General features: G+C 52.8%; 1 protein-coding gene across 1 annotated transcript in view; it reads left to right on the top strand.

Annotated features, from left to right (window-relative positions):
• Positions 1–1,383: 1,383 nt before the first annotated feature.
• RTN4R (reticulon 4 receptor) overlaps positions 1,384–19,395 on the top strand; it is an 85,370-nt gene continuing 67,358 nt past the window's right edge. The window contains exon 1 of the mRNA XM_082066003.1: positions 1,384–1,475. Within this exon, the coding sequence (XP_081922129.1) occupies positions 1,454–1,475 (22 nt within the window). The 5' untranslated portion in view covers positions 1,384–1,453. The remainder of the gene's footprint in view (positions 1,476–19,395) is intronic.

The raw sequence follows: 19,395 nt of genomic DNA, 5'->3' as shown, positions 1-19,395 counted from the left end.
AGCATATGCGTACAAAGATTTATACACGTATCTGACAGCAGTTTGAAACCCCTCACTAGCAGGGACAGAGCCACCATGTCTTCCTGATCAAGATGTTCGGCTTTCTCTGGCACCATCCTTCCCTCCTCCCTTCCCCACCGAGCAAATGAGTTCACTTAATAAAAATCCCTCTTTCTGCTTTTCAGGACAACTGCAGATGGGAGCTGCCTATGCAGTGAGCACTTGTCCGCTGCAGGACAGGGAAGGAGGGAAGCCTACGGGAGGGCTGAGGAGGATGGGAAAGCCAGCTTCACTCCGAGTCATCTATAACCACTGTATACCTCATGCTTTTTGGGTAAACTGAGGTAAGCTATTGTCCTTCCTGTACACGGGAGGGTGATCCCAAACGAGCAGGGGTGGGAGGTGGTGAGAGGGCTCAGACATGCAAGATGGGAGGATGAGTTCTCTCTTTCGGACAGGCCTCTGTCTTTACCAGGCTTCCCCCGGGAAGGCAGAAGCAGAACCTGGCGATGGGGCCTCGCCAGTGCAGCGGGCAGAGACACGGCGGTTTCAGGTGTCTCCGGCCACCTCCCCAGAGAGCAGCCCAGCTCCCGGGGACCGCAGCAGGGGAAAAACCACCCGCCGAGGCCTCCAGCACCCGGGTGCCCCCCGGGACCGCCAGAACTGGGCAGCCCCCGGGGACCCCGCAGCGCGCCGGGCCGGGCCGTGCGGGCGCGGCTGCCGCGGGAGGCGGAGGGGAGCGGGCCGGCCCGATGCCCGCAGCCGTCCCGGCATCCCTATCCCCGGCTTCCTTTAGGTGGCACCTCTCCTCCAGGAATGAGCCGCCCGGAGCCGCCCGGCCCCTCGCAGCCCTGCCCGGGCCGCGTCCGCGCACCACGGGGGCTCTGCCGCGGAGCTGCCGCCGTCGGAGCGGCCCCTGCGCGCTCCGTCTGCCCCCGGCGCGGCCCCTCCCTCCATCCATCCCGTGCCCGTCTCCCCTGTCCTCCCTCTCACTCCTCCAGCCAGTAAATCCGATCTAGGCTGATTCCTCTCACGTCAAACCACATGATCCCATAAAACATTCATCGCCTCTCCATCCTTCGCTCGCTCGCTTCCCGGGATACAGTGCAGCAGGCTCCGCGCTCCCCGCCGCCGCCGCCGGCTCTGCCGCCGCGGGATCCGCCGCAGCCCCGGCCCCGTGCGTGCGGCGGGCGGGAGGGAGGAAGGAAGGACGGAGGGAGGAGGCAGACAGGCAGGCAGGGAGGGGGAGCCTCGCCTGGATGCTGACTCCAGCTCGGGGGCTGCTCATTCCCCCGATGAGCGAGAGCGCCGGCACAGGGAGAGCCCCCTCCCCGTGCGCCGCCGCTCCGCGCTCGGGCTGAAGTTTTGCACGAGGATCTGCCCCACTTTCGCAAGGATTGTACCGCTGCCGTTCGACTTTGCGCCTCCAGACGTGCCTTCCCCGACCCCTAAGATGAAGAGGGCGATAGCTGAAGGTAGGTGCATCCCCGTCGCCGTCCGCCCCCCCCGCCCCCCGCCGGCGCTCCCCCGCTCCCGGGGGGCGGCAGGGCAGGGCAAGGCGGCCACGTCCCCAGCTTCGCACCGGACCGGGAACTTCCCTCGCTGCAACTTTTTTTTTCCGCCAGGTCTCGTCGCGGGGGAGAGGGGCCGGGCCCCGGGCCCTGGGCTGGGCCGGGCTGAGCGGGGCCGGCGGGGGCCGAGCGCTCGGCCCGGGAAAGGATACGGGGAGGGCGCGGGGGGAACGGGAGCGCCGCGTCTGCAGGAGCGGAGGAGAGGCGAGGCCGGAGGGGGAGCGAGCACGGGGCTGCGCGCCGGCACGGCACGGCACGGCACGGCACGGCACGGCACGGCACGGCACGGCACGGCTCCGGCCGCGGAGCAAGGTAGCGGGATGGAAGGAAAACAGCGGGCTTAGCCCCCTCCAGCCTCAGCCCCGCGGGGGGACCGATCAGCCACCCCCTGCCTCGGCTCGGCCTTGGGGTGCCCGGGCTCCTCCCGAAGTTGGAGCAGGCAAAGTGCCGCCGGGAGAAGCGGCATGCCGCGCTCTCGAGCCCGCATCCCGCGGGGGAGCGAAGCTGCTGCCCCGGCAGAGGGGGCCCGAACCGCAGCTCCCGCGGGGAGCGAGAGGGGATGCGGAGAACCCGGCTTTCCCCCCGCTCCCAGCCCGGCTGGCGGGGGAGCCCCGGCTCCCGAGCCCGGCGGAGGAGCCCCGGTCCGGCTGCCTGCGGGTGCCTCAGGCCGGGATAGTTTGCGGAGGCTCCGGGCGCCCCGGGGGGACGGCGATTACCGGGATGCGACGGGTGCGCCCCGCAGCGCCCCTCCCTCGGGGTCTCCCCTGCTGCTTCTCAGCCCGCTAGTCCTTTAGCCAGAGGATGGAAGAGCTGGGAGTTCAGAGGGGGACCCCACATCTGCTGGCCCCAGCGGGGGAAAGGCACAGAGCATGTGGCGGGGCCGGCCTGGCAGAGCCTCCTCAGGCTGAAAATAACCCTTTTTCATCTGCTTTGGCAGCCCTAGCGATAGTCTTTGCTTCTCAGCTCCCGGTGTGGAGGGATGGGGCTGGGTCAGTGTTGGCAGCAGCACCCGCGGGCTGCGGCTGCTGTTAGAGCTGCCCCGCTGTACGGTCATGCCCTTTTGCAGTTGTTCTGGGTGAAACCCAAAATAAAGACCTACATTTGGAGAAACACATGCTCTCACGCTGCAGGTTCAGACCACTTGGAGAAGCATGTGCCACCCAGGTGTGTTTGCTGGAAACCCAGCCCATGGGTTGCAGTTTTTAAGTTGAGTGATCAACCCATTGTAGAAGCTCCACCGCTGTCCAGGCTGCTGGTCAAAGGAGTGTTTGGCATTCAGAGCCTCTTGCTGCACGGAGTCTTTTTCTGTGTGTGCCATCCCCAGCTTGCTTCCTCTCTCTATCAGTGACACAAATATAATCTTCTTTTTTTTTTTTTTTTTCTTTCTTTTTTGGAGGGCACTCTGGCTGATTTATTTGTGATGATCAAAGGACAGATCCAAGCTCTGATCCAAATGGCACACCGCCTCCTTTAGAGAGTTTGTTATTTTTAATTCTGAAATAGCCAATTTATTTCTGTTTAGGAAACACCTTGGGAGCAGGTTGCAGTGATGCCTTTTCCTGTGGGCCCTTAGGGGATACTGATATCTCAGCATCCATTTACTATGTGCTGCAGCGTAGCCTGGTGCATGGTCACCCGTTGATTTGAACCCAGTGGTTGTGTGCTTGTGCACAGACTCACGGTGCCAAGCTGGTGGTGCAGGCTGTGTGTCTACCGTGATGCTGTAGGACGATGTCAGCTGTGCAGAGCAGCATGCAGGTGATGGGTGTGGTACAGTCACCCAGGATAGTCCCTCCTGCGCTGTTCGCGATCCTGCAGCACAGCACTTTCTCTACACTGTGACATTCCCGGCTGCTACCAGCATCATGTGAAACAACGCAGAAGATAATGAAATATAAATACGGTGTTACAACAGCTTTATTTATAGAAGAAGGCTTTGAGGGGTTTGGGTTTGAATAGTTTTTTTTTTTCCTGCAGTTTATGAATTGCTCCTGTGAGAGGCTGGGTAGCCTGGATTGCTGGTAGGTGTGACTGTAAAGTCCTTACGAACCTTGGGAAATCATGTTTAGGTGACTGACCATCCTGCTGTATCTGGACTACATTTCCCACTATGAGATGCCAGGATGCTTCAAGTGCCTTGTAAGCCACAAATAGCCACCAGGGGCAGATCGACAGGTAGAGCTTTCACCTGGTGTTCTCAGCACTTACTGCCTTATTAACACAATTAATTTATATTGAAAGAGGTTTTTCCATGTTTATTTTTTTTTTTTATAAAATCTATTAAAAACAAAAACAAAACCACCCAAAACAAATGCAAAACCTTGTAATACGAGAACCTGACCAGCCTCAGAGACTACCTGATATAAGAGCAGTTCTTTCTTTTTCTTGAGAGAAGACACCATTCATCTGTGTATTATTTTATATTTCCTTTCTGTATAATGTTCATTTGTATCAAGGGGCTGCAGCATTTCCTGGGCTGGTTCCCCCTTCCCCATCACACAGCACATACCTCAGACCGACGTTCTGTGGGACCATCAAGGGGTATGTTTGGAGAGGTTTTCTGAAGAGGAATATCATGGCAAAAAGCTGTAGGTGCTATTGCAAGCTCCATGCCTGGGCTCTGTGTCTGCAAATGTCATTGTGTCGGTGCTGGTTCTGTGATGTGTTCCCTACTAAGAGCACTAGAGAAGGCTGGTCCAGAAAATAACCTAATTAGAAACAGCGAGAAAGCCACCGCTGCTCTCTGAACTGCTGTGGCTTGTGGGCAGCATGTGCCTGTGCTGCTCACCACTAGCACGGGGAGCACGGCAGTCCTGTCATAACAAGCCACATCCTTCATTAATTACCTCCATCCCATGTTCAGATGCTCTTGGCTTTGCTTGAGTAAAATCCTCCTGGGAGCCTCTGCAGAAGACCGTAAGTGTGAAGCAGATGGTGGTGGGAAGGAGCAAGAGGAGGAAAAGGGCAGTTTGCTACACGACTGAGATGCCTCCCTCTGCTTTCATCTGCTACCTGCCCTGTTCAGGAGACTCATAAGGAGAAGGCAGGGAATGGTTGCCCATCCATACACTTGGCCCAGTGGCTCACTGGAAGCTGGCCGGGGGTGTGGGGCTCCACAACTGACATCCCCACAGATGTCTTGATTACTCTGTGCCAATCAGTGTGCTAATAATGAGGGCCTTGGGTCTGTGTAATCTTTTTCTGATGCCAGCAATGACTTTGGCCATTAAGCCTTCCAAAGGAATAAGCAAAATCTGCAAAATGCAGCAGGACCTATGTGAATTTTCCACCCTCTTTGGCTCAGAATCAGGAAGGAAGACTGTGAGATGGGGGCAGGAAAGGGGAGGGATACTCTAAAGGCAGCTCTTGGGCACGCTGCTGTGCACCCTGCATGCACGGTGACCATGGCTGTGGGGAGCCGTTGCCTACCCTGGAAAACACAGTGTCTTCCTTCTCTTCCCATCCTCCTGAGCCTTGAGAGGGAAAATCAGTTGAGCCAGAGCCTCAGCACACAGCAGGACAAGGAAGATTGCGAAGAGCTGAGCTCTAATCTCCGCTCTGAGCCTGCACATGGCTGCTGTGCCAGTTGCTCACGCAGCTCGGCGGGTGCATCCCGGAGGAGAGGCTGGAGCTGCAGCCCTGGTGCAGGATTCATGCGGTGCAGGATTCACCCGGTGCAGGATTCACCCTGCGCATCCAGCTGGAGGCGGGACCGAGAGAAGAAGAAAGGAGTCCTCTAATTAGGTGTGCATTCTCTTCCCCTTGGATTTGTGATGCTTTCTGCTGCTGTCACCTTCATTAAGACATATCTTTGAGTGCCAAGCTCCTCTTTTGATGTTCCTAAAGAGGTTTTTTATTTTTTTTTTATGCAGGAGGCACGCACACAGTGGAATAGGAGTATCCTGTACCACTGCAAAGAGGTGCTATAAGAGGCAGCGTCACAGTATGGTGCCTGCAAGGGCTGGGAATTGCACAAGGGCTTCTCCCTCCTGTCCATGCAGAAAGCTTTGTGCTGTGTCCTGGAGCCAGATGGATCTCTCTGGGATTTGTGAGTAACAAGGTTTCAGGGCTTCTCCATTACAGATGCACGCAGAGGTGTGGGAGGGAGGAGGGAGGCTTGTGATCTACAAAGCCCAGCCTCTCCTCCCCTTTCATGCTTGTGGTTGCAACTCTTGGAGGTTTCCAGAGACTGAGAGAAAAGGGAGACAGCTGTACTGAAAAGACACCATCAGCAAAAAGAAGCAAAGGCTGGATCCTTCCATGTTTGTGCAGAAATGCCAAAGCAATTCATAGAGGCTTTGCTAAAATGGGCAAACTCACCTCAGCCTGCTCTGGTATTTCATTATGGCTATTGGGATGCACAGCAGCATGAGTTTTGGGTGGATGATTATTCATTATAGTGGTGTTCAGTGATGATATGTAGGCTCAGAACAGAGTGCCATGAAAGTGACACAGATATTTCCTATGGGGTGTGTGCAGCATGCCTGGATATAAGGCAGAACACACCTGGGTGGGGTGTTGTGCAGACTCTGTCCATACTTACTTCGCCCTTAGAGAACTGGAAGTCAGGGCTTCTGGAGTTCGGTCTTGGTCCTGCTTCTTGTATCCTTGAGCAGGTCGATGAGCCTTTCTGTGATTTAGTTTCAGCTTTTCCAGCCCTAACACTGGGAGAGCGATGCTGAGTTATCTCCTGAGGGACCCAGAATATGCTTAAAGGTCAGTCCAGAGCTAAAACGTGCAGGTCTGTGCAATTGCCAATCACTTCTTTAGCAGTGACACAGTGTCAAGGGACAAGACTGATGATGTTCTCCTTAGGGGTGTTGCTGCATCAACAGCAGGTTTGTCTCTCCAGCCTGGATTGCCTTCGTCACAACCTTTGCATTGTAGCTTGGATCAATAGCACCAGCAGATTTTACAGTATTTTTTGTCTCTCAAGTCTCTGCTCCTGGAATCAGGAGATTAGAAAGGCACGAGCATTTTATTTTGTAGCCTTCCTGGTCATCAAGAAAAGCAGAAGCATTACACAAACATGTGCAAAACACTAAGGAAGTTGGAAGCAAGAAAGTACTACCATACTGTGATTTTTAGTGCAGTTCTTGGTAGCTCACTATGAGGCATTAGCCTGATGACTGGCCAGCAGCCGGCTGCAGCCCTTCTCCCCAGGCAGCCAGCAGTGCAGGATCCTCTACACAGGTCAGGCAAGGCAGGGGTTACAGAATATTTGCTTTCATAAGATCATAGAACAGTTTGGAACAGACATCTGGAGGTATCTAATCAACGTCCTGCTCAAAGCACAGCTAATTTAAAAGGTAGGTCAAGCTGCTCAGAGGTTTGTTCTGTCAACTTTTGAGTATCTCCAAGGGTGGAAATATCCTCTCCTCCTCCATAGCTTCTTGGCCTGCCTGGCCAAGGCTGCTCAAACCCTTTGTCACTTGGCCTAGGTCAGAACCATGAGTGGCTCTTGTCCCTTTGGTATGGTCGAGGTGTCTCTGGTCCATCACTAGCCATGGCCATGGTGGAGCAGGAGTGATGGTGCACATAGTGCCTGGGTCCATGCTTGATGGAAGTAGATGGTTGTCCCTGTGAGTTCAGGAGCAGGCACTGAGGGAGATGCTGTGGAGGACCTGAGAGTGGGGTCACGGTCTGGGTCCCTGGCAGGAGCACTGGAGAAAGCACAACACTTCCAGACATTCCTGCCTTGCACCTGTGTGTTTGCTTTCCTGACTGCCTTTGCAGGTGAAGCCCTTGGATATATTTTCTGTGTACTGGTTACAGGTCTCCCAGCATGGTGTCCCACATCAATGTTAGTTAAAGCAGAGTTTCCCAGGAACTCATTAGTTCTCGAACACAGTCTGGGCTGGAAGCCTTTCCTGGACACCGGGTAGTGGCAGAGACCTCTCTGAAGACATGGTTTATAATGGCCAAATACCAGAATCCTGGAGGTGCTTGTGGGAAGGACCCTCTGGAGGGTCCAGACTCCCACCCTCAGCAGGACTATTGCTAACGCAGATCAGGTCTGCTGACACTTTCTCTAGCCAAGCTTTGGAAACCTCCAATGATGAAGACTTGCTGGCCTTTCCCAGAGCTGGAGCTGATTAAGAAGCTTTACCTGATGTCTGAACCAAACCTCCCAAGCTGCAGTTCTTGGCTATGGCTTCTTGCTGTGTCATCTGGCCTCACAAATGCTTATTTGGCTCTGTCACCCTTATAACTGCCTTTGAGTAGCTGTAGGCTGCAAATGGATTTCCACTTCACGTCCTCTTTGCCAGACCCAACCAACCCAACTCACTTTACCTGAGTAGGACATATACTGTAGGCTTCTGATCGTCTAGCTCACCCTCCACTGGACCTTTTTGGTTTCCCCACATTAATTTTGGATTCAAGGGTCCACAACTGGGCACAGTATTTGAGGTGCAGCCTCCACAGTCCTGACCAAAGAGGGGCAGGAACTTCCACCACTCTGCTGCCCACGCTCCTCCTAGCACAGCGCAGGGCATAGTTACTGTATTCATGGTAAGACCAACCATTTGTTCATACTCACCTTGTTGTCCACCAGGCCATTTACAGCTCACAGTTTTCAGGCTGGTATTGATGAATGGGGTTATTCTGCCCCAGGTGCAGAACTTCATGCACTTCTTGTACCAAGTGAGTGATTCTTAATACTATTCCTCTTTCACTCATTCAAAAAGCTTGGTAAACAGGTAAACAGATGCCTAACTGCAAATGAGTTTATTTATTTACTGTACTGAAGTGTAATTTAGCATTGAGTTAGAAGCATTTGAAGAAGTTCAAGGTTCCCATCCTGTGCTTGGCTTCTCCAAATCACCCTGCTGAGTGGTCCCCCATGCTGCTGCCCAAGTTCCACCATGGGCAGCTAAGGAGAAGCTAGTCCTTGACATGAGTTGTCTTCCTTCCACCATCAACATCCTCAGGTGATCAAAGTCCTTTTGTCGAATGATGCTCGTTTTACTGCTTACTTCCTGGAGTTGACTCAGAAAAACTTTCTTGTCCAGCATATCTGTACTTTATCCAAGGTCTCTATGAAGATCTGGAGAATCTTTATTGTCAGCTATGCTTTGATCCCCATCCACAGCTGCAATTGCACATGGAGATTAAAAAAAGACCCATAGAAAGCAAATGCAAATGCACCAGTACAGGGGGGTTCACTGCCTGGGTGGGAGTGTGCAGCCCATCACAGCTTTGCTCCATCTCGTGGGAGTTCGGCACATCCCTCAGATGGCTCTTTGAGCCTTGTTGCCTTTTTAACAGTTGTGCTTTCTTTTATCTCTCTGTGTTGCACCTTCTGCTGGAAACAAAGGAATGTTTGCATTCAAATTTGATGCTTTCTTTTCTTCCCTGAGTGCATGGGATAATTACAGTGCCTTGTGTGGACTCGTAATAATTGATCACTTATTAGTGATAATTATAATTTACACAACGGGCTAGGAAGAAGGGGCATTTCTATGGTAGAAGTGACGTTCCAAGATAACAGTTTGGAATTGCTTGCTGATGTGTCAGGTCATCTCCTGTGTGCTGCTCATTGGGGAAAACTGGTTAACTTTTTTTTTCTTTTTCTGTTAAGAACAAATCTTTTGCAAGAACCATCTGGCTGCTAAATTCTTTTCCTGAAGCTGTGCAGTTTGCTGGGAGTTCATTTGTGTCTTTAGCTACTAAAGAGAAAGTAAAAGTGACTGATTAGTCTAAGACTGAGACCATTCACATCAAAGTGACAGATTTTGTGAGCTGGATTTGGGAAAGTGTTTAAAACTGGTGTGTTTTCATTAAATTTTGAAGGCTGTGGGCAGAACTATGCTCCCGGCACTCCAGCACCACTCTCAGCTCTGCACCCTACATCGTTATGTCAGAGTGAATTGTGTGGCTGTTAACATTTGTGTGTGCTTGTTTGATGACTTTAAATATTGATTTTAATTGTGTGTCTTTCTTATGGCTGTGAGTGATGATCAGAGCCACATACGACACCCCATGTGCACAACACAGCAATGTGCGCAGGGAAGGGATCAGAACTCAGTCTCACTCTAAAGCAGAATGGAGGAGGGAAAGGAAAGGAAAAATCTTTGGAGGCCATAAATTCATCCTTCCCTGCTTCCAGGCACTGCAGGGGGCTTGGTCGGAGAGATGGCATCAGCTGCTGGGCACGTAGGGATTTCAGAAGCCTTTTGCGAGTGCTGGTGTCAGCCTGTGAAGGCCACGTGCTCTCCTCTGACAAAAGGCATCTTTTGAAATCCCCAGAGCAAATAGTGGGTTTGTTAACACTGTGTCTCTGCAGGGAAAAGTAATCACCTGGAACCACCAGGACCTTTAGCCCTTGCACGTCTCCATGGTATCCGTGTGTTTTGAGGGGTGGTGGGATGCGGCCAGGGAGCAAACCCCTCTCCCTGGGCACAGGTCCCTTCCCGAACACATGCATCCAACGTGGACCTGGCCGTGATTAATGCTTCCCGTGCAAGCATGGTTAGCATTGGCTTTACACTAGAGGGCTGTCTGTCCCTTTCCCTTCAGAGAAAAGGCACGAGTCTGTGGCGCTGCCAACGCTCTTGTCATTCATGGTGTCCACACAATGTGACAGCGGCCGGCTTTGTCAGGTGGGTAACGGCGATGCGGGTTTGTATTTACTGCTCACCGCCTCCCTTTGTGCCACACAGGAACACCCGTGTCCTGGTCTGGAGGGCGCTTTGAAGCTGTTTGTCTCGAGTTACATGAAGCCTCTCTAGTTTTCTCTGTCCTCCTGCACAGGTCAGCAGCCTTTTTGCAAGAACCAGCAGGCTTCAAACTGGCGGTTGTCTTCCTCTCCTGTTCATTCAGACCACTTTTGCTGTCAGGACTAATAGCACCGAGCATTAGCACAGAAGCTTGGTCTGTGAGAGTGGCATCTCCGCTGCTGCCCTGTGCTTGCAGCCCTGGGCATTTGTAGATCCAAGCTCTGGAGTGCACCCCGGTGGGCTGGGAATGGCTACTCTGAGGGCAGGAGGAGGGTCTTCGGTGTCCTAGGGATCAAAGAGATTTGGCAGCTTTTGTTCCATAAGCTCAGGTGGGGCGGCTTCCTCTGTCTCTTCTGCTAACAGCAGGGCTGGGACCTTTGTGGGGACCTTGGCCACCACGAAGGCCAATTGCTTCAGGTCTTCTCAGGCAGTCATACCACAGGTTTGTGGTATGTCCCCACTCACCTTCATCCAGACTGGCTTTAACTCAGGTGAAGATGAAACCAGCTGAGGTTTGCCTCCACTTAACAAACTTGATTTGAATTCAGACCTTTCCTTAAAGTGGTATGGCTGCCCGGAGAGGTGCAACCACAAACACAAGCCCGCAGTGACTTTCAAGTGTGTTGTGCCAGCTGCATTCAGGACATTTGTTTCCATTCCTGGATGCCTTTGCAGTCAATGTTTGGCTTGGTTTGAGCAGAACTGGTGTTGAGAGCAGCGAAGTCCCTCAGATTTGCCAGCAAGGGTCTGGTTGAGTGAGCAGGGCTGGAGGTGTGGGAACATGTTGAAGTGGCCGGGAGCCAAGGCAGGGGGCACAGAGGGAGGGAGCGCGGTGCTGGACATGCTCTGGGGCTGCGTCTTGCACACACTGAAGCACAGCCATTGCTTCTTTGTCAGCAGCTGTTTTATCAAGCCCTGGGACTTCTCTCCCTCCTTCTTTTCTCAATTTGCAGCTAATATATCCTGAAGGGAGGGGGGAATTAATAATTGTAATAACAGCAGCTCACAGTCCTGAGCAGAAGCATTATCTACATGCATAGTGATGGATGGTGAGGACTGCTCTGCCACAAGGAAGCTGGACATGGATGTGGCCTGTTGAACTTGCTCTCCATCCATGAGAATCCATGGGCTGGGATGGCAGCTGCTGCCAGATGTGAGGTTAAAGGGGATTGGCAGTGGGAGCAGACTGAGATCTGGTGTCACCTGAACTCAGGGCAGGGATGTCCCTGGGCTGAGCATCAGGGATGACCCATTTGCTGCTCAGGTCTCAGCTGCTGCGGGCAGGCATCGCCTTGCTGTCTCTGCTTCTGGCCCCTCTCCTGCTGCAGGTGGGCAGGAGGGCATTGCCCAACTCCTGATATCACACATCTGCCTTGCCTTTTTGCTCTGGCCCTGCTCATGTCCCTACCATTCCTCTGCAGACTTTGCCCTGGGGTCTCCATGGAGCACGTAAAGGTCTGCAGAGCAGCACAGCTCTTTCCAGAGACCAACAGCCGTGCATGACCAGCATGGGATTTTGGTGTGAGAAGGCAGCGTGCTGATGCTGCTGGTCCCTGCCTATGGTGTGGGACATTCCCATACCCAGACTGGTGTGCGGGGCAGTTTGGGAAGTCCTGGGGAGCTGAGCTGCATCGCTCCAGACACATTTGAACTGCTCTGTGGAGACCGACAGCTACCGAATCCCGCACTTGGCTGGTTCAATTTCAATCCACAAAATTAATTTTAGGCCCTCTGGGTGAGACAGCATTAGCAAAGGGATTCTGCCAGACAAGCCTGTCCGGGCATTATGGGGGTGTTAGTTCTCGCAAGCTTTGACATGTTGTCTTTAAGCCTCAATTTCTGACATCGTCTGGTGAAGTGAGACTAGAGATGGGGCTTGGAGGAAGAGCCTGGCCAAAGCCCTGTGGCTTGCACCTAAGACTGGAATAGGTAACACCTTTGGGTTTGATGTTATCCACAGGATAGATGAGCTGTCTCTCCAGGTCTTTTCAGGAACAGCCATTTCTGACACAACATGCTGTTTGCTGCTGGGGCACTGGCTGTGGTCCAAGGGATATCACAGAATCACAGGCTGGCTGGGGTTGGAAGGGACCTCTGGAGATCATTCAGTCCAACCCCTGCTCACGCAGGGTCACAGAGCAGATCACACAGGTGGGTCCAGGTGGTTTGAATGTCTCAGAGAAGGAGACTCCACACCCGCTCTGGGCAGCCTGGGCCAGGCTCTGGCACCTCCCAGCAAACAAGTTTCTGCTCATGTTCACATGGAGCCTCCTGTGTTTCAGTCTGTGGCCGTTGCCCCTCACCCTGGCATTGGGCACCACGGAACAGAGTCTGGTCCATCCTCTGACACCCACCCTGAGCTATTGATCCATTGATCAGATCCCTCTCAGCTTCTCTTCTCCAGCTCAACAGCCCCAGCTCTCTCAGTGTCTCCTCATCACAAAGATGCTCCAGACCCCTCAGCATCTTCGTAGCTCTGATGCAGTGTCTGGAAATGAGTGATTGTTCAAACTGTGTCCCCACGTCAGTGGGCACTATTCCCATTTTCCTGAGGCTGCATCCTCTCTGGTGTGCAGCAGGGTGGTCCCGAGTCTTGGGAAGGGGCTCTGCGTGGGGCAGCATTGCTGCTGTGCCTGGGCTCTGCTCTCTAGCTCAGGGAGTGTTGTCATGTCTGAATCACAGTCCCTTTTCTCCCAGGCTGGGAGGAGCACCAAGGGAGCAGCACAGCCAAAGAGAGACGTTTATGTGAGTGGCACAGTAAATGAATCTGAGCTACCTCCTGGGAACCAACCCAGAAGAGACTGACTTTGCTTGGCCATGGCTTTCCAGTGGGAAGTTCTCTTGTTTTGCTGTATTTATTTTTGGCTTTCCTAGAGTTTCGCTAGGCTTACAATTAATCCTAAGCTTCTGGGTGGCCAGCTGGGTTGTGGGGACAAATTCTTCAAAGCAATTTGCTTGGTCGTTTCCTGAGGACCTTGTATTTACTATGAGCTTGGGAGAGCTTGACCTGGGTCCAGATGGGGCATCTGCAGACACCGTTTTTGGTGGACAAAAGATAGAGAATATATATCCATCACTGTAGCCTGCACGGGCAAGCAATTGGAGAAGCTGCTTATTACTCTCCCATCAGACGGATGGGGAATTTTCTCTCCCTTGGGAGAGCTGGCAGCCAGTGTCTTGCTCATGGGAGCTGGCACGTGGGGAAGGGACCAGCTGTGTGTTGCTGTGTGCATGGGCTGGTGGCAAGCTGGCACGGTGCGTGATGCATGGGTGTTAGAGCTGAGCTTGCTTCTCAGCCAGGTGCACCTCGCAAGTTTTTATTGTCCTGAGGATCCCCCAGAACAGACTTTGCCTGCTCTTGCCTTGCCGCCTGTGTAGCATTGTGTGAAGTGTCTCGGGATCGTGCTGTGATGGATGGGCTGCAGGACTGGCAGGCACTGAGAGGAGCTGTGCTGGGCTCCTCAGGACTCCCTGCACTGCACGGTCTCTGCTTTCGATGCTGGAGGGGGATCCCAACCCTCTGACGTATTTGGTGCCTGCCTTTTGAGCTTGTTTCATTGGCAAACACCCAGCGAGTGCCAGCCAAGGCAGCTCTCTATGTGCTGTGGACTTGTTTCCTTGCCTGCGCCCTCTTTCCTCCTCTTGCTGCAGCTGAGATGGAGCCTTGGGAAGTGTTTGAGCTGTGTTGGTTTTGGCTACATTTCTGAGCCTTTCTAGTTTGCTCCTGTTATCCTAAAATGAAGGTTTCGTTGCTGCTCATCTGGGCATGACTCCCTTGCCGTGCATATTTGTGCCCAGTTTGCTGCTCATAAAGACACCCCGCAAGGCATAGGCTGAATGTGGGGAAATTGCTGATGTCAAGACAAGTTTGGGGTTTGCTCTGCTCCGTGAGTGCTGGTGGGAGGTGGGTGTAGTTGAGTTTGGGCGTCTGCTGCTGTCTGCTGCAATGCAGACAATGCACAGGCCACAAGCAGAGCACGGAGCCCAGCTCTGCTGGTGACCTGCCAACAGGTGAATGATTTAGTGTGTGACATACAGAGAACACGGGCCAGTGGCTCCCACCACCTTGTGTGAACAAGACATGTTGTCCCTCCTGATAAATCCTCATCACCATCTTGTGGTCCTTCTGTCTGGGAGGAGGATGACAGTCACAGAATCACAGGATCACAGAATGTCAGGGGTTGGAAGGGCCCTGGAAAGCTCATCCAGTGCAATCCCCCCATGGAGCAGGAACACCCAGATGAGGTTACACAGCAAGGTGTCCAGGCGGGTTGGAATGTCTGCAGAGAAGGAGACTCCACAACCCCCCCAGGGCAGCCTGGGCCAGGCTCTGCCACCCTCACCGGGAACAAGTTTCTTCTCAAATTTAAATGGAACCTCCTGTGCTTCAGTTTATACCCATTGCCCCTTGTCTTATCATTAGTTGTCACTGAGAAGAGCCTGGCTCCATCCTCGTGTCTACCTGTCCCTTGCCTGTTCCCACATGTTCAGAAGAGACCAAGTTCAGACTGAACATCACCGAGGAGGAGATCGGGCAAACTGGTGGCCAGCAGTAGTGCAGGTACCAGGTTCCAGCCCGGGGAACACAGCACTGGACTGCTAAAAAGACATGTGAGCTCTCCCTGCGTGCAGAGCTGGGTCAGAGCAGGTGTTTGCTGCTCTCTCTGAACCTGAGAGTTACTGTGAATTAAAAAAATGAGCCTGACATTTGGCACCAGGAGACGTGGGAAGTGATAATGGGAGAGAGGGCTATAATGGCACAGGAATCTCAGTATGATGGGAGCTAAATGACACACTAAGGAAAATTGCACCTCGTCGTGAGTGTCAAAATGAAGAAAAGGAGCTGAACAGTGTTTTCAAGTGCACCCCAACAGCTCCTGTAAAAGATCCTTGACCCATCTCTAGCTCAGGCTGGCGTCAGCCTGCCAGAGCAACTCGCATGATCCCCAGACTCCCCTCCCGCTTCCCCCAAACCTCTCGTGCTTGGGAAGGGTGAAGTGATGGGTGTCATTATTTGGCCAAGTGCACTCTCAAACAGCCTTGCAGGGGGCCCCGAGCTGTTTCTGGATCGTGAGGCTGTACACATGGTTGTAAGAACAAAATGCCCATCCCAGCATGGGGATGTGGTTGGATGCATGATAATGTGTGTGTGTGGGGCTGTGTAAGCAGAAGCCATACGTGTGTTTGGTTACTCAAGAAGGGCATGGTGAGTGCTGCACAAGGGGCTGCCTTTGTTCCTACCATGGGCTGGAGGTGAAAATCATCGCTGGATGAGCACACGGCTTGGGAAGGAGAAGACGCTGCAGCTTGCTGTCTTTTAAGAAATGGGAAAACCAGAGAAACGGAACAAAAATAATTGAACAAATGGCTGTACTGAACGCAAGCTGATGACAGGCTCTGCCAAGCACCTGGGCAGCGGTCTGCATTGCTGTCTGTTGCTGAGCCCTGTGTCATCTGGTGGTGTTGGAGCTGACGAGGCAAGAGGCTCAGTGCTGAGAAAAGCAGAGCAGAGCAGAGCTGCCTGTCCTCTCTGCCTGCTGGGTGCTGGGGGAGCTGCATCCCACTGCACGTCTCAGTGGGGAGCTCCGGCAGCCAGAACAGGAGCATGTGTGAAAGGGGATAAAATTGGATGTGGAGAAAATGAAAGGTCTGTACATAAATGAGTGGTGCCTCCTCCCTCGGAAAGTCATGGTTCCTTCCACCTCCGTCTCTCCAAAAAGAACTAAATTAGTGAGGACACAAAGAAAGTTTGACATGAAGAGAGCTCAACAGCGCTGGAGCTGCTTGATGTCAGAGAAATGGAAAAGATGGGCCAGTATAGAGCAGAAAGCACAGTGACAAATGGCATAGGAGGATAGCTTGGCTATTGCTTCTGATACAACAGCCAGATGGCAACACACTGAAAAGCGTAGGAGGAGAGTGTTTCACTAGCAGGAGAGTCCTCCGGAGCTGCCTCCCACGAAGTCCTGCTGAAAGTCCATGGAAGGTGCAGCAAGGGCCATGTATTTCTATTTTCAGGAAAAGATCCAGCAATGCCAACCTGCAGGCTCTCCCGGCTCCTGGCAGGGATGGAGGAGAGCTGAGGCTATGAGATAACCCTGCTGCCTGCAGAAATGAGGAGAGGGGCCATCACCAGCCAGAGCAGCCCCTTCTGGAAAAGCAGCAGCTGGTGCCACTGGCCTTGTCAATTTCCCTCTTTATACCCTGTTTTCTCCTCACCTGACAGTTCTGCGTGCAGGTGGATGCTCACAACCTGCTCCCTCTTCAAGCATTGCCACCTTAGTTTCTTGCTTCAGAGGAGCTTGCTAAGGAGATGAGAGAGTGTATTGTTCTTCAAAGCATAGCACCAACATCTGGAGGTGCAGAAACAAGGCCTGGGAAACAAAAGGTGGTAGGTAAACACGAATACTGAATAACACACATTTAACAATGGTGGATATGCGTTGCTCAATGTACCAAAGGGCTGATGCTGAGCTACGTGGGATTGCTGAGCTGGGAAACTGGTACTGCAGGTGGTCCTGTGCTCACACTTTGGGGAAGCCCCCTGTTTCTCCCACCATATGTGCTGCCAAAGAGTTCCTCCCTGCATTTTAGTTGCTTGTGGCTGATCCTGAGCCCTCTCCCACTGAGAGCCCTCCTGACTGCAGCTTTGCTTCTGCTTAGCTGAAGCCAACCCTTCCCTGTTGGGTGATTCACTGGCGGCTTGTTCATTTGAATTTGTAACAGTCCTTCTGCACACACTATAAAGAGTATTTAATGTGCAGCATTTTGCTGAGCCTGTAGTCTTTGGAGCTTTCTGTTGAGACTCTTTGTGGCCTCCCTGGACTCATTATTGGAGTGATACAGTCCCAGGCACACTGTTGAAAGCAGATGCCATGCTAGTTAACACAGAAGTGCCTCCATTGCTTCTTCCCAGGATGCGTGCAGTCCTGGCCGTTCCTCAGATGGGGTACTGGAGGCAACGCTGGCTTCCCGCTTGGTGCCCTGGGCTGCTCTACAGATGGGTGGCTAAAACTTCATTCTTTCCACTGCTTGTGGTCCTTGGGTTTGCTTCCTTTCAAAACTAAAGGAGAAGCTGCATGGTGCCACCCGAAATGAGTCCCTTGGCCCTGGTGGGCACAGGGTGTTTGTGGTCCCTGTGCAGCAGGTTGGCAGCAGTTCATCCTGAACGACTGTATGGCTCTTTAGAGCAGCACCGGGAAATATGCAAATTTAACCTTTGAATTAACTGTGCTGTTCTTTTTCTGGGAAATGTCACTTGGGGCATCAAGCTGGGATCACCTGGTCTCAGGAGGGCAGTGGGTGTCCGTGGCAGATGGTCTGTCTCTGGGGATGCATCTGGACGGCCCAGAGGATGGGACGCTGGGTGTCCAGGGAGACTTTGGGTGCTCCCTGTGAGCAGAAGCTGCTGTGCCCGGGAAGTGTTGGGAGCTCACATGCTCTGCCTTGCTGTCAGCAGAAACCACCCCAAACTGATGTGATTGATGTGATGTGATGGGTGGAACATGCTTCGGCGACTTGACCTGGCTCCTGAGTGACGTAAGGAGGGTTATGTCCCCATCGCTGGCGCTAGGCAGGGGAGCTGTCAGCAGTGACACCTCTCACAGCAGTGAGAGGGCCTCGTGGGAGCCAGTGCCAGGGACGGCTCCTCTGCCTCAAGGGAGGGCAGTGCTCACAGGGTCGGATCCAGACGATGCTGCTACGGCAGGAGCTTGGGTGGATGTGCAGCAGATGAATATCTGAAGGGAATCCCAGCTGTCAAAGCTAGCAGTGAACGATACAACGGTTTTAGCTCAGGCCAGAGGTTAAGATGAAGGGTTGAGGCTACAGGCTGCCCTGGGAAGTATCTATGGAGCAAAGCAAAGGTGCGATGGCAGTGCGGGCAAGAGTGACTGTATGAAGAACATGGATTTCAGCACAGGTGAATAAGCAAAGACTGTGTCAACATCCCTGGAGGGCTTTGTCCTGGTTGCTGGACTATCCATGTCTAAGCCTTTCCTGCCACATCAGCTCTGTTGCTTTTATGAGCTACTGCCAGCACAGATATGCCTATCTCTGCAGCGTTTCCACCATACTTATGTGGGCTGTGCCAGCTTCAAGTGTGGCTTTGCCAGGGCAGAATATACCTGAAGAGGAATGTGAGTGGCTCTGACTTTGTGGCACTGGTGCAGAGTGTTCCCTGCAGCTTTTTGCAGAATTATTACAGTTGCCAGTTCAGATCTGTCTTTGTTTAGGACAAATGCTTCAGGATCAGCAGAGCAGGAGCTCTCGAAGAACAAGCCAAGGTGTGTAGCTGGGCTCTCCTCCAGGACCCTCTGATAACAGCCAGTGTGGGCAGCTCCAGGCTAGCAAGACCCTGAAATAACTGAGCGGAGAGCAGCCTGCCTTCACAAGCATCCCTAAAAATAGCGAGGCAGGATGTCCATGTGATGGGCTTCAGTAGGAAAATAGATTCATTTCCCAGCTCCCAGAGGGGTTTTTGGAAACAACAGAGAGTAAATAAAGGTTTTGAAAGTGATGACGAATACCTTGGAGGTGCCCTTCCAAGCAGCTTTAACTGTTGAGATTACACTCACATATTCAATGGCTCTGGAAGGGGACTGTGAGGCCCTGGAGATCTCCAGATCTAGCGTGCTTTTATTTGCTTGGATGCTAATTAAGAGAATGTCAAAGCTCTGCTATGTATTCTGCAACTCCCTGTAAATTCAGATAAGACCCATTACAAATCCATCACAAGGTGTTTTAAAATCTCCCTAATTAATAAACAACCAGCACAGCAGTCTCTGGGCTTTGAGCACTGCAGAGGAACGACAGGGGTGGACACCAAGTTGTGGAGCAATGAGGTGAGGTGGGGACGATACTGCCCCCTCAGTGCTCATCCCCCAGGGGCAAAGCAGCACAGCGAAGGAAGTTGTGGAAAGCTCTGCAGAGGAAAGATGCTGGTCCCACAGCTGATAGCTGAGGGCTTGAGCTACTGCCAGAGCCCTTCATTTCCCTGGGGCTGCTTGGGGACCAAAAAAGCATCAGTCTTTGTCTTGGCAATGTGGATGGAAAGATGAGAGCACTGCAGGGACGGATTTCCCTGTCCTGTGCAACTTGAGAGT

This window comes from Streptopelia decaocto, assembly GCF_964273445.1.
Source record: "Streptopelia decaocto genome assembly, chromosome: 15".
NCBI classification, from domain to species: Eukaryota; Metazoa; Chordata; class Aves; order Columbiformes; family Columbidae; genus Streptopelia; species Streptopelia decaocto.
The sequence above is the reverse complement of the archived record's forward strand: the minus strand, read 5'-3'. Positions and strand labels throughout refer to the sequence as shown.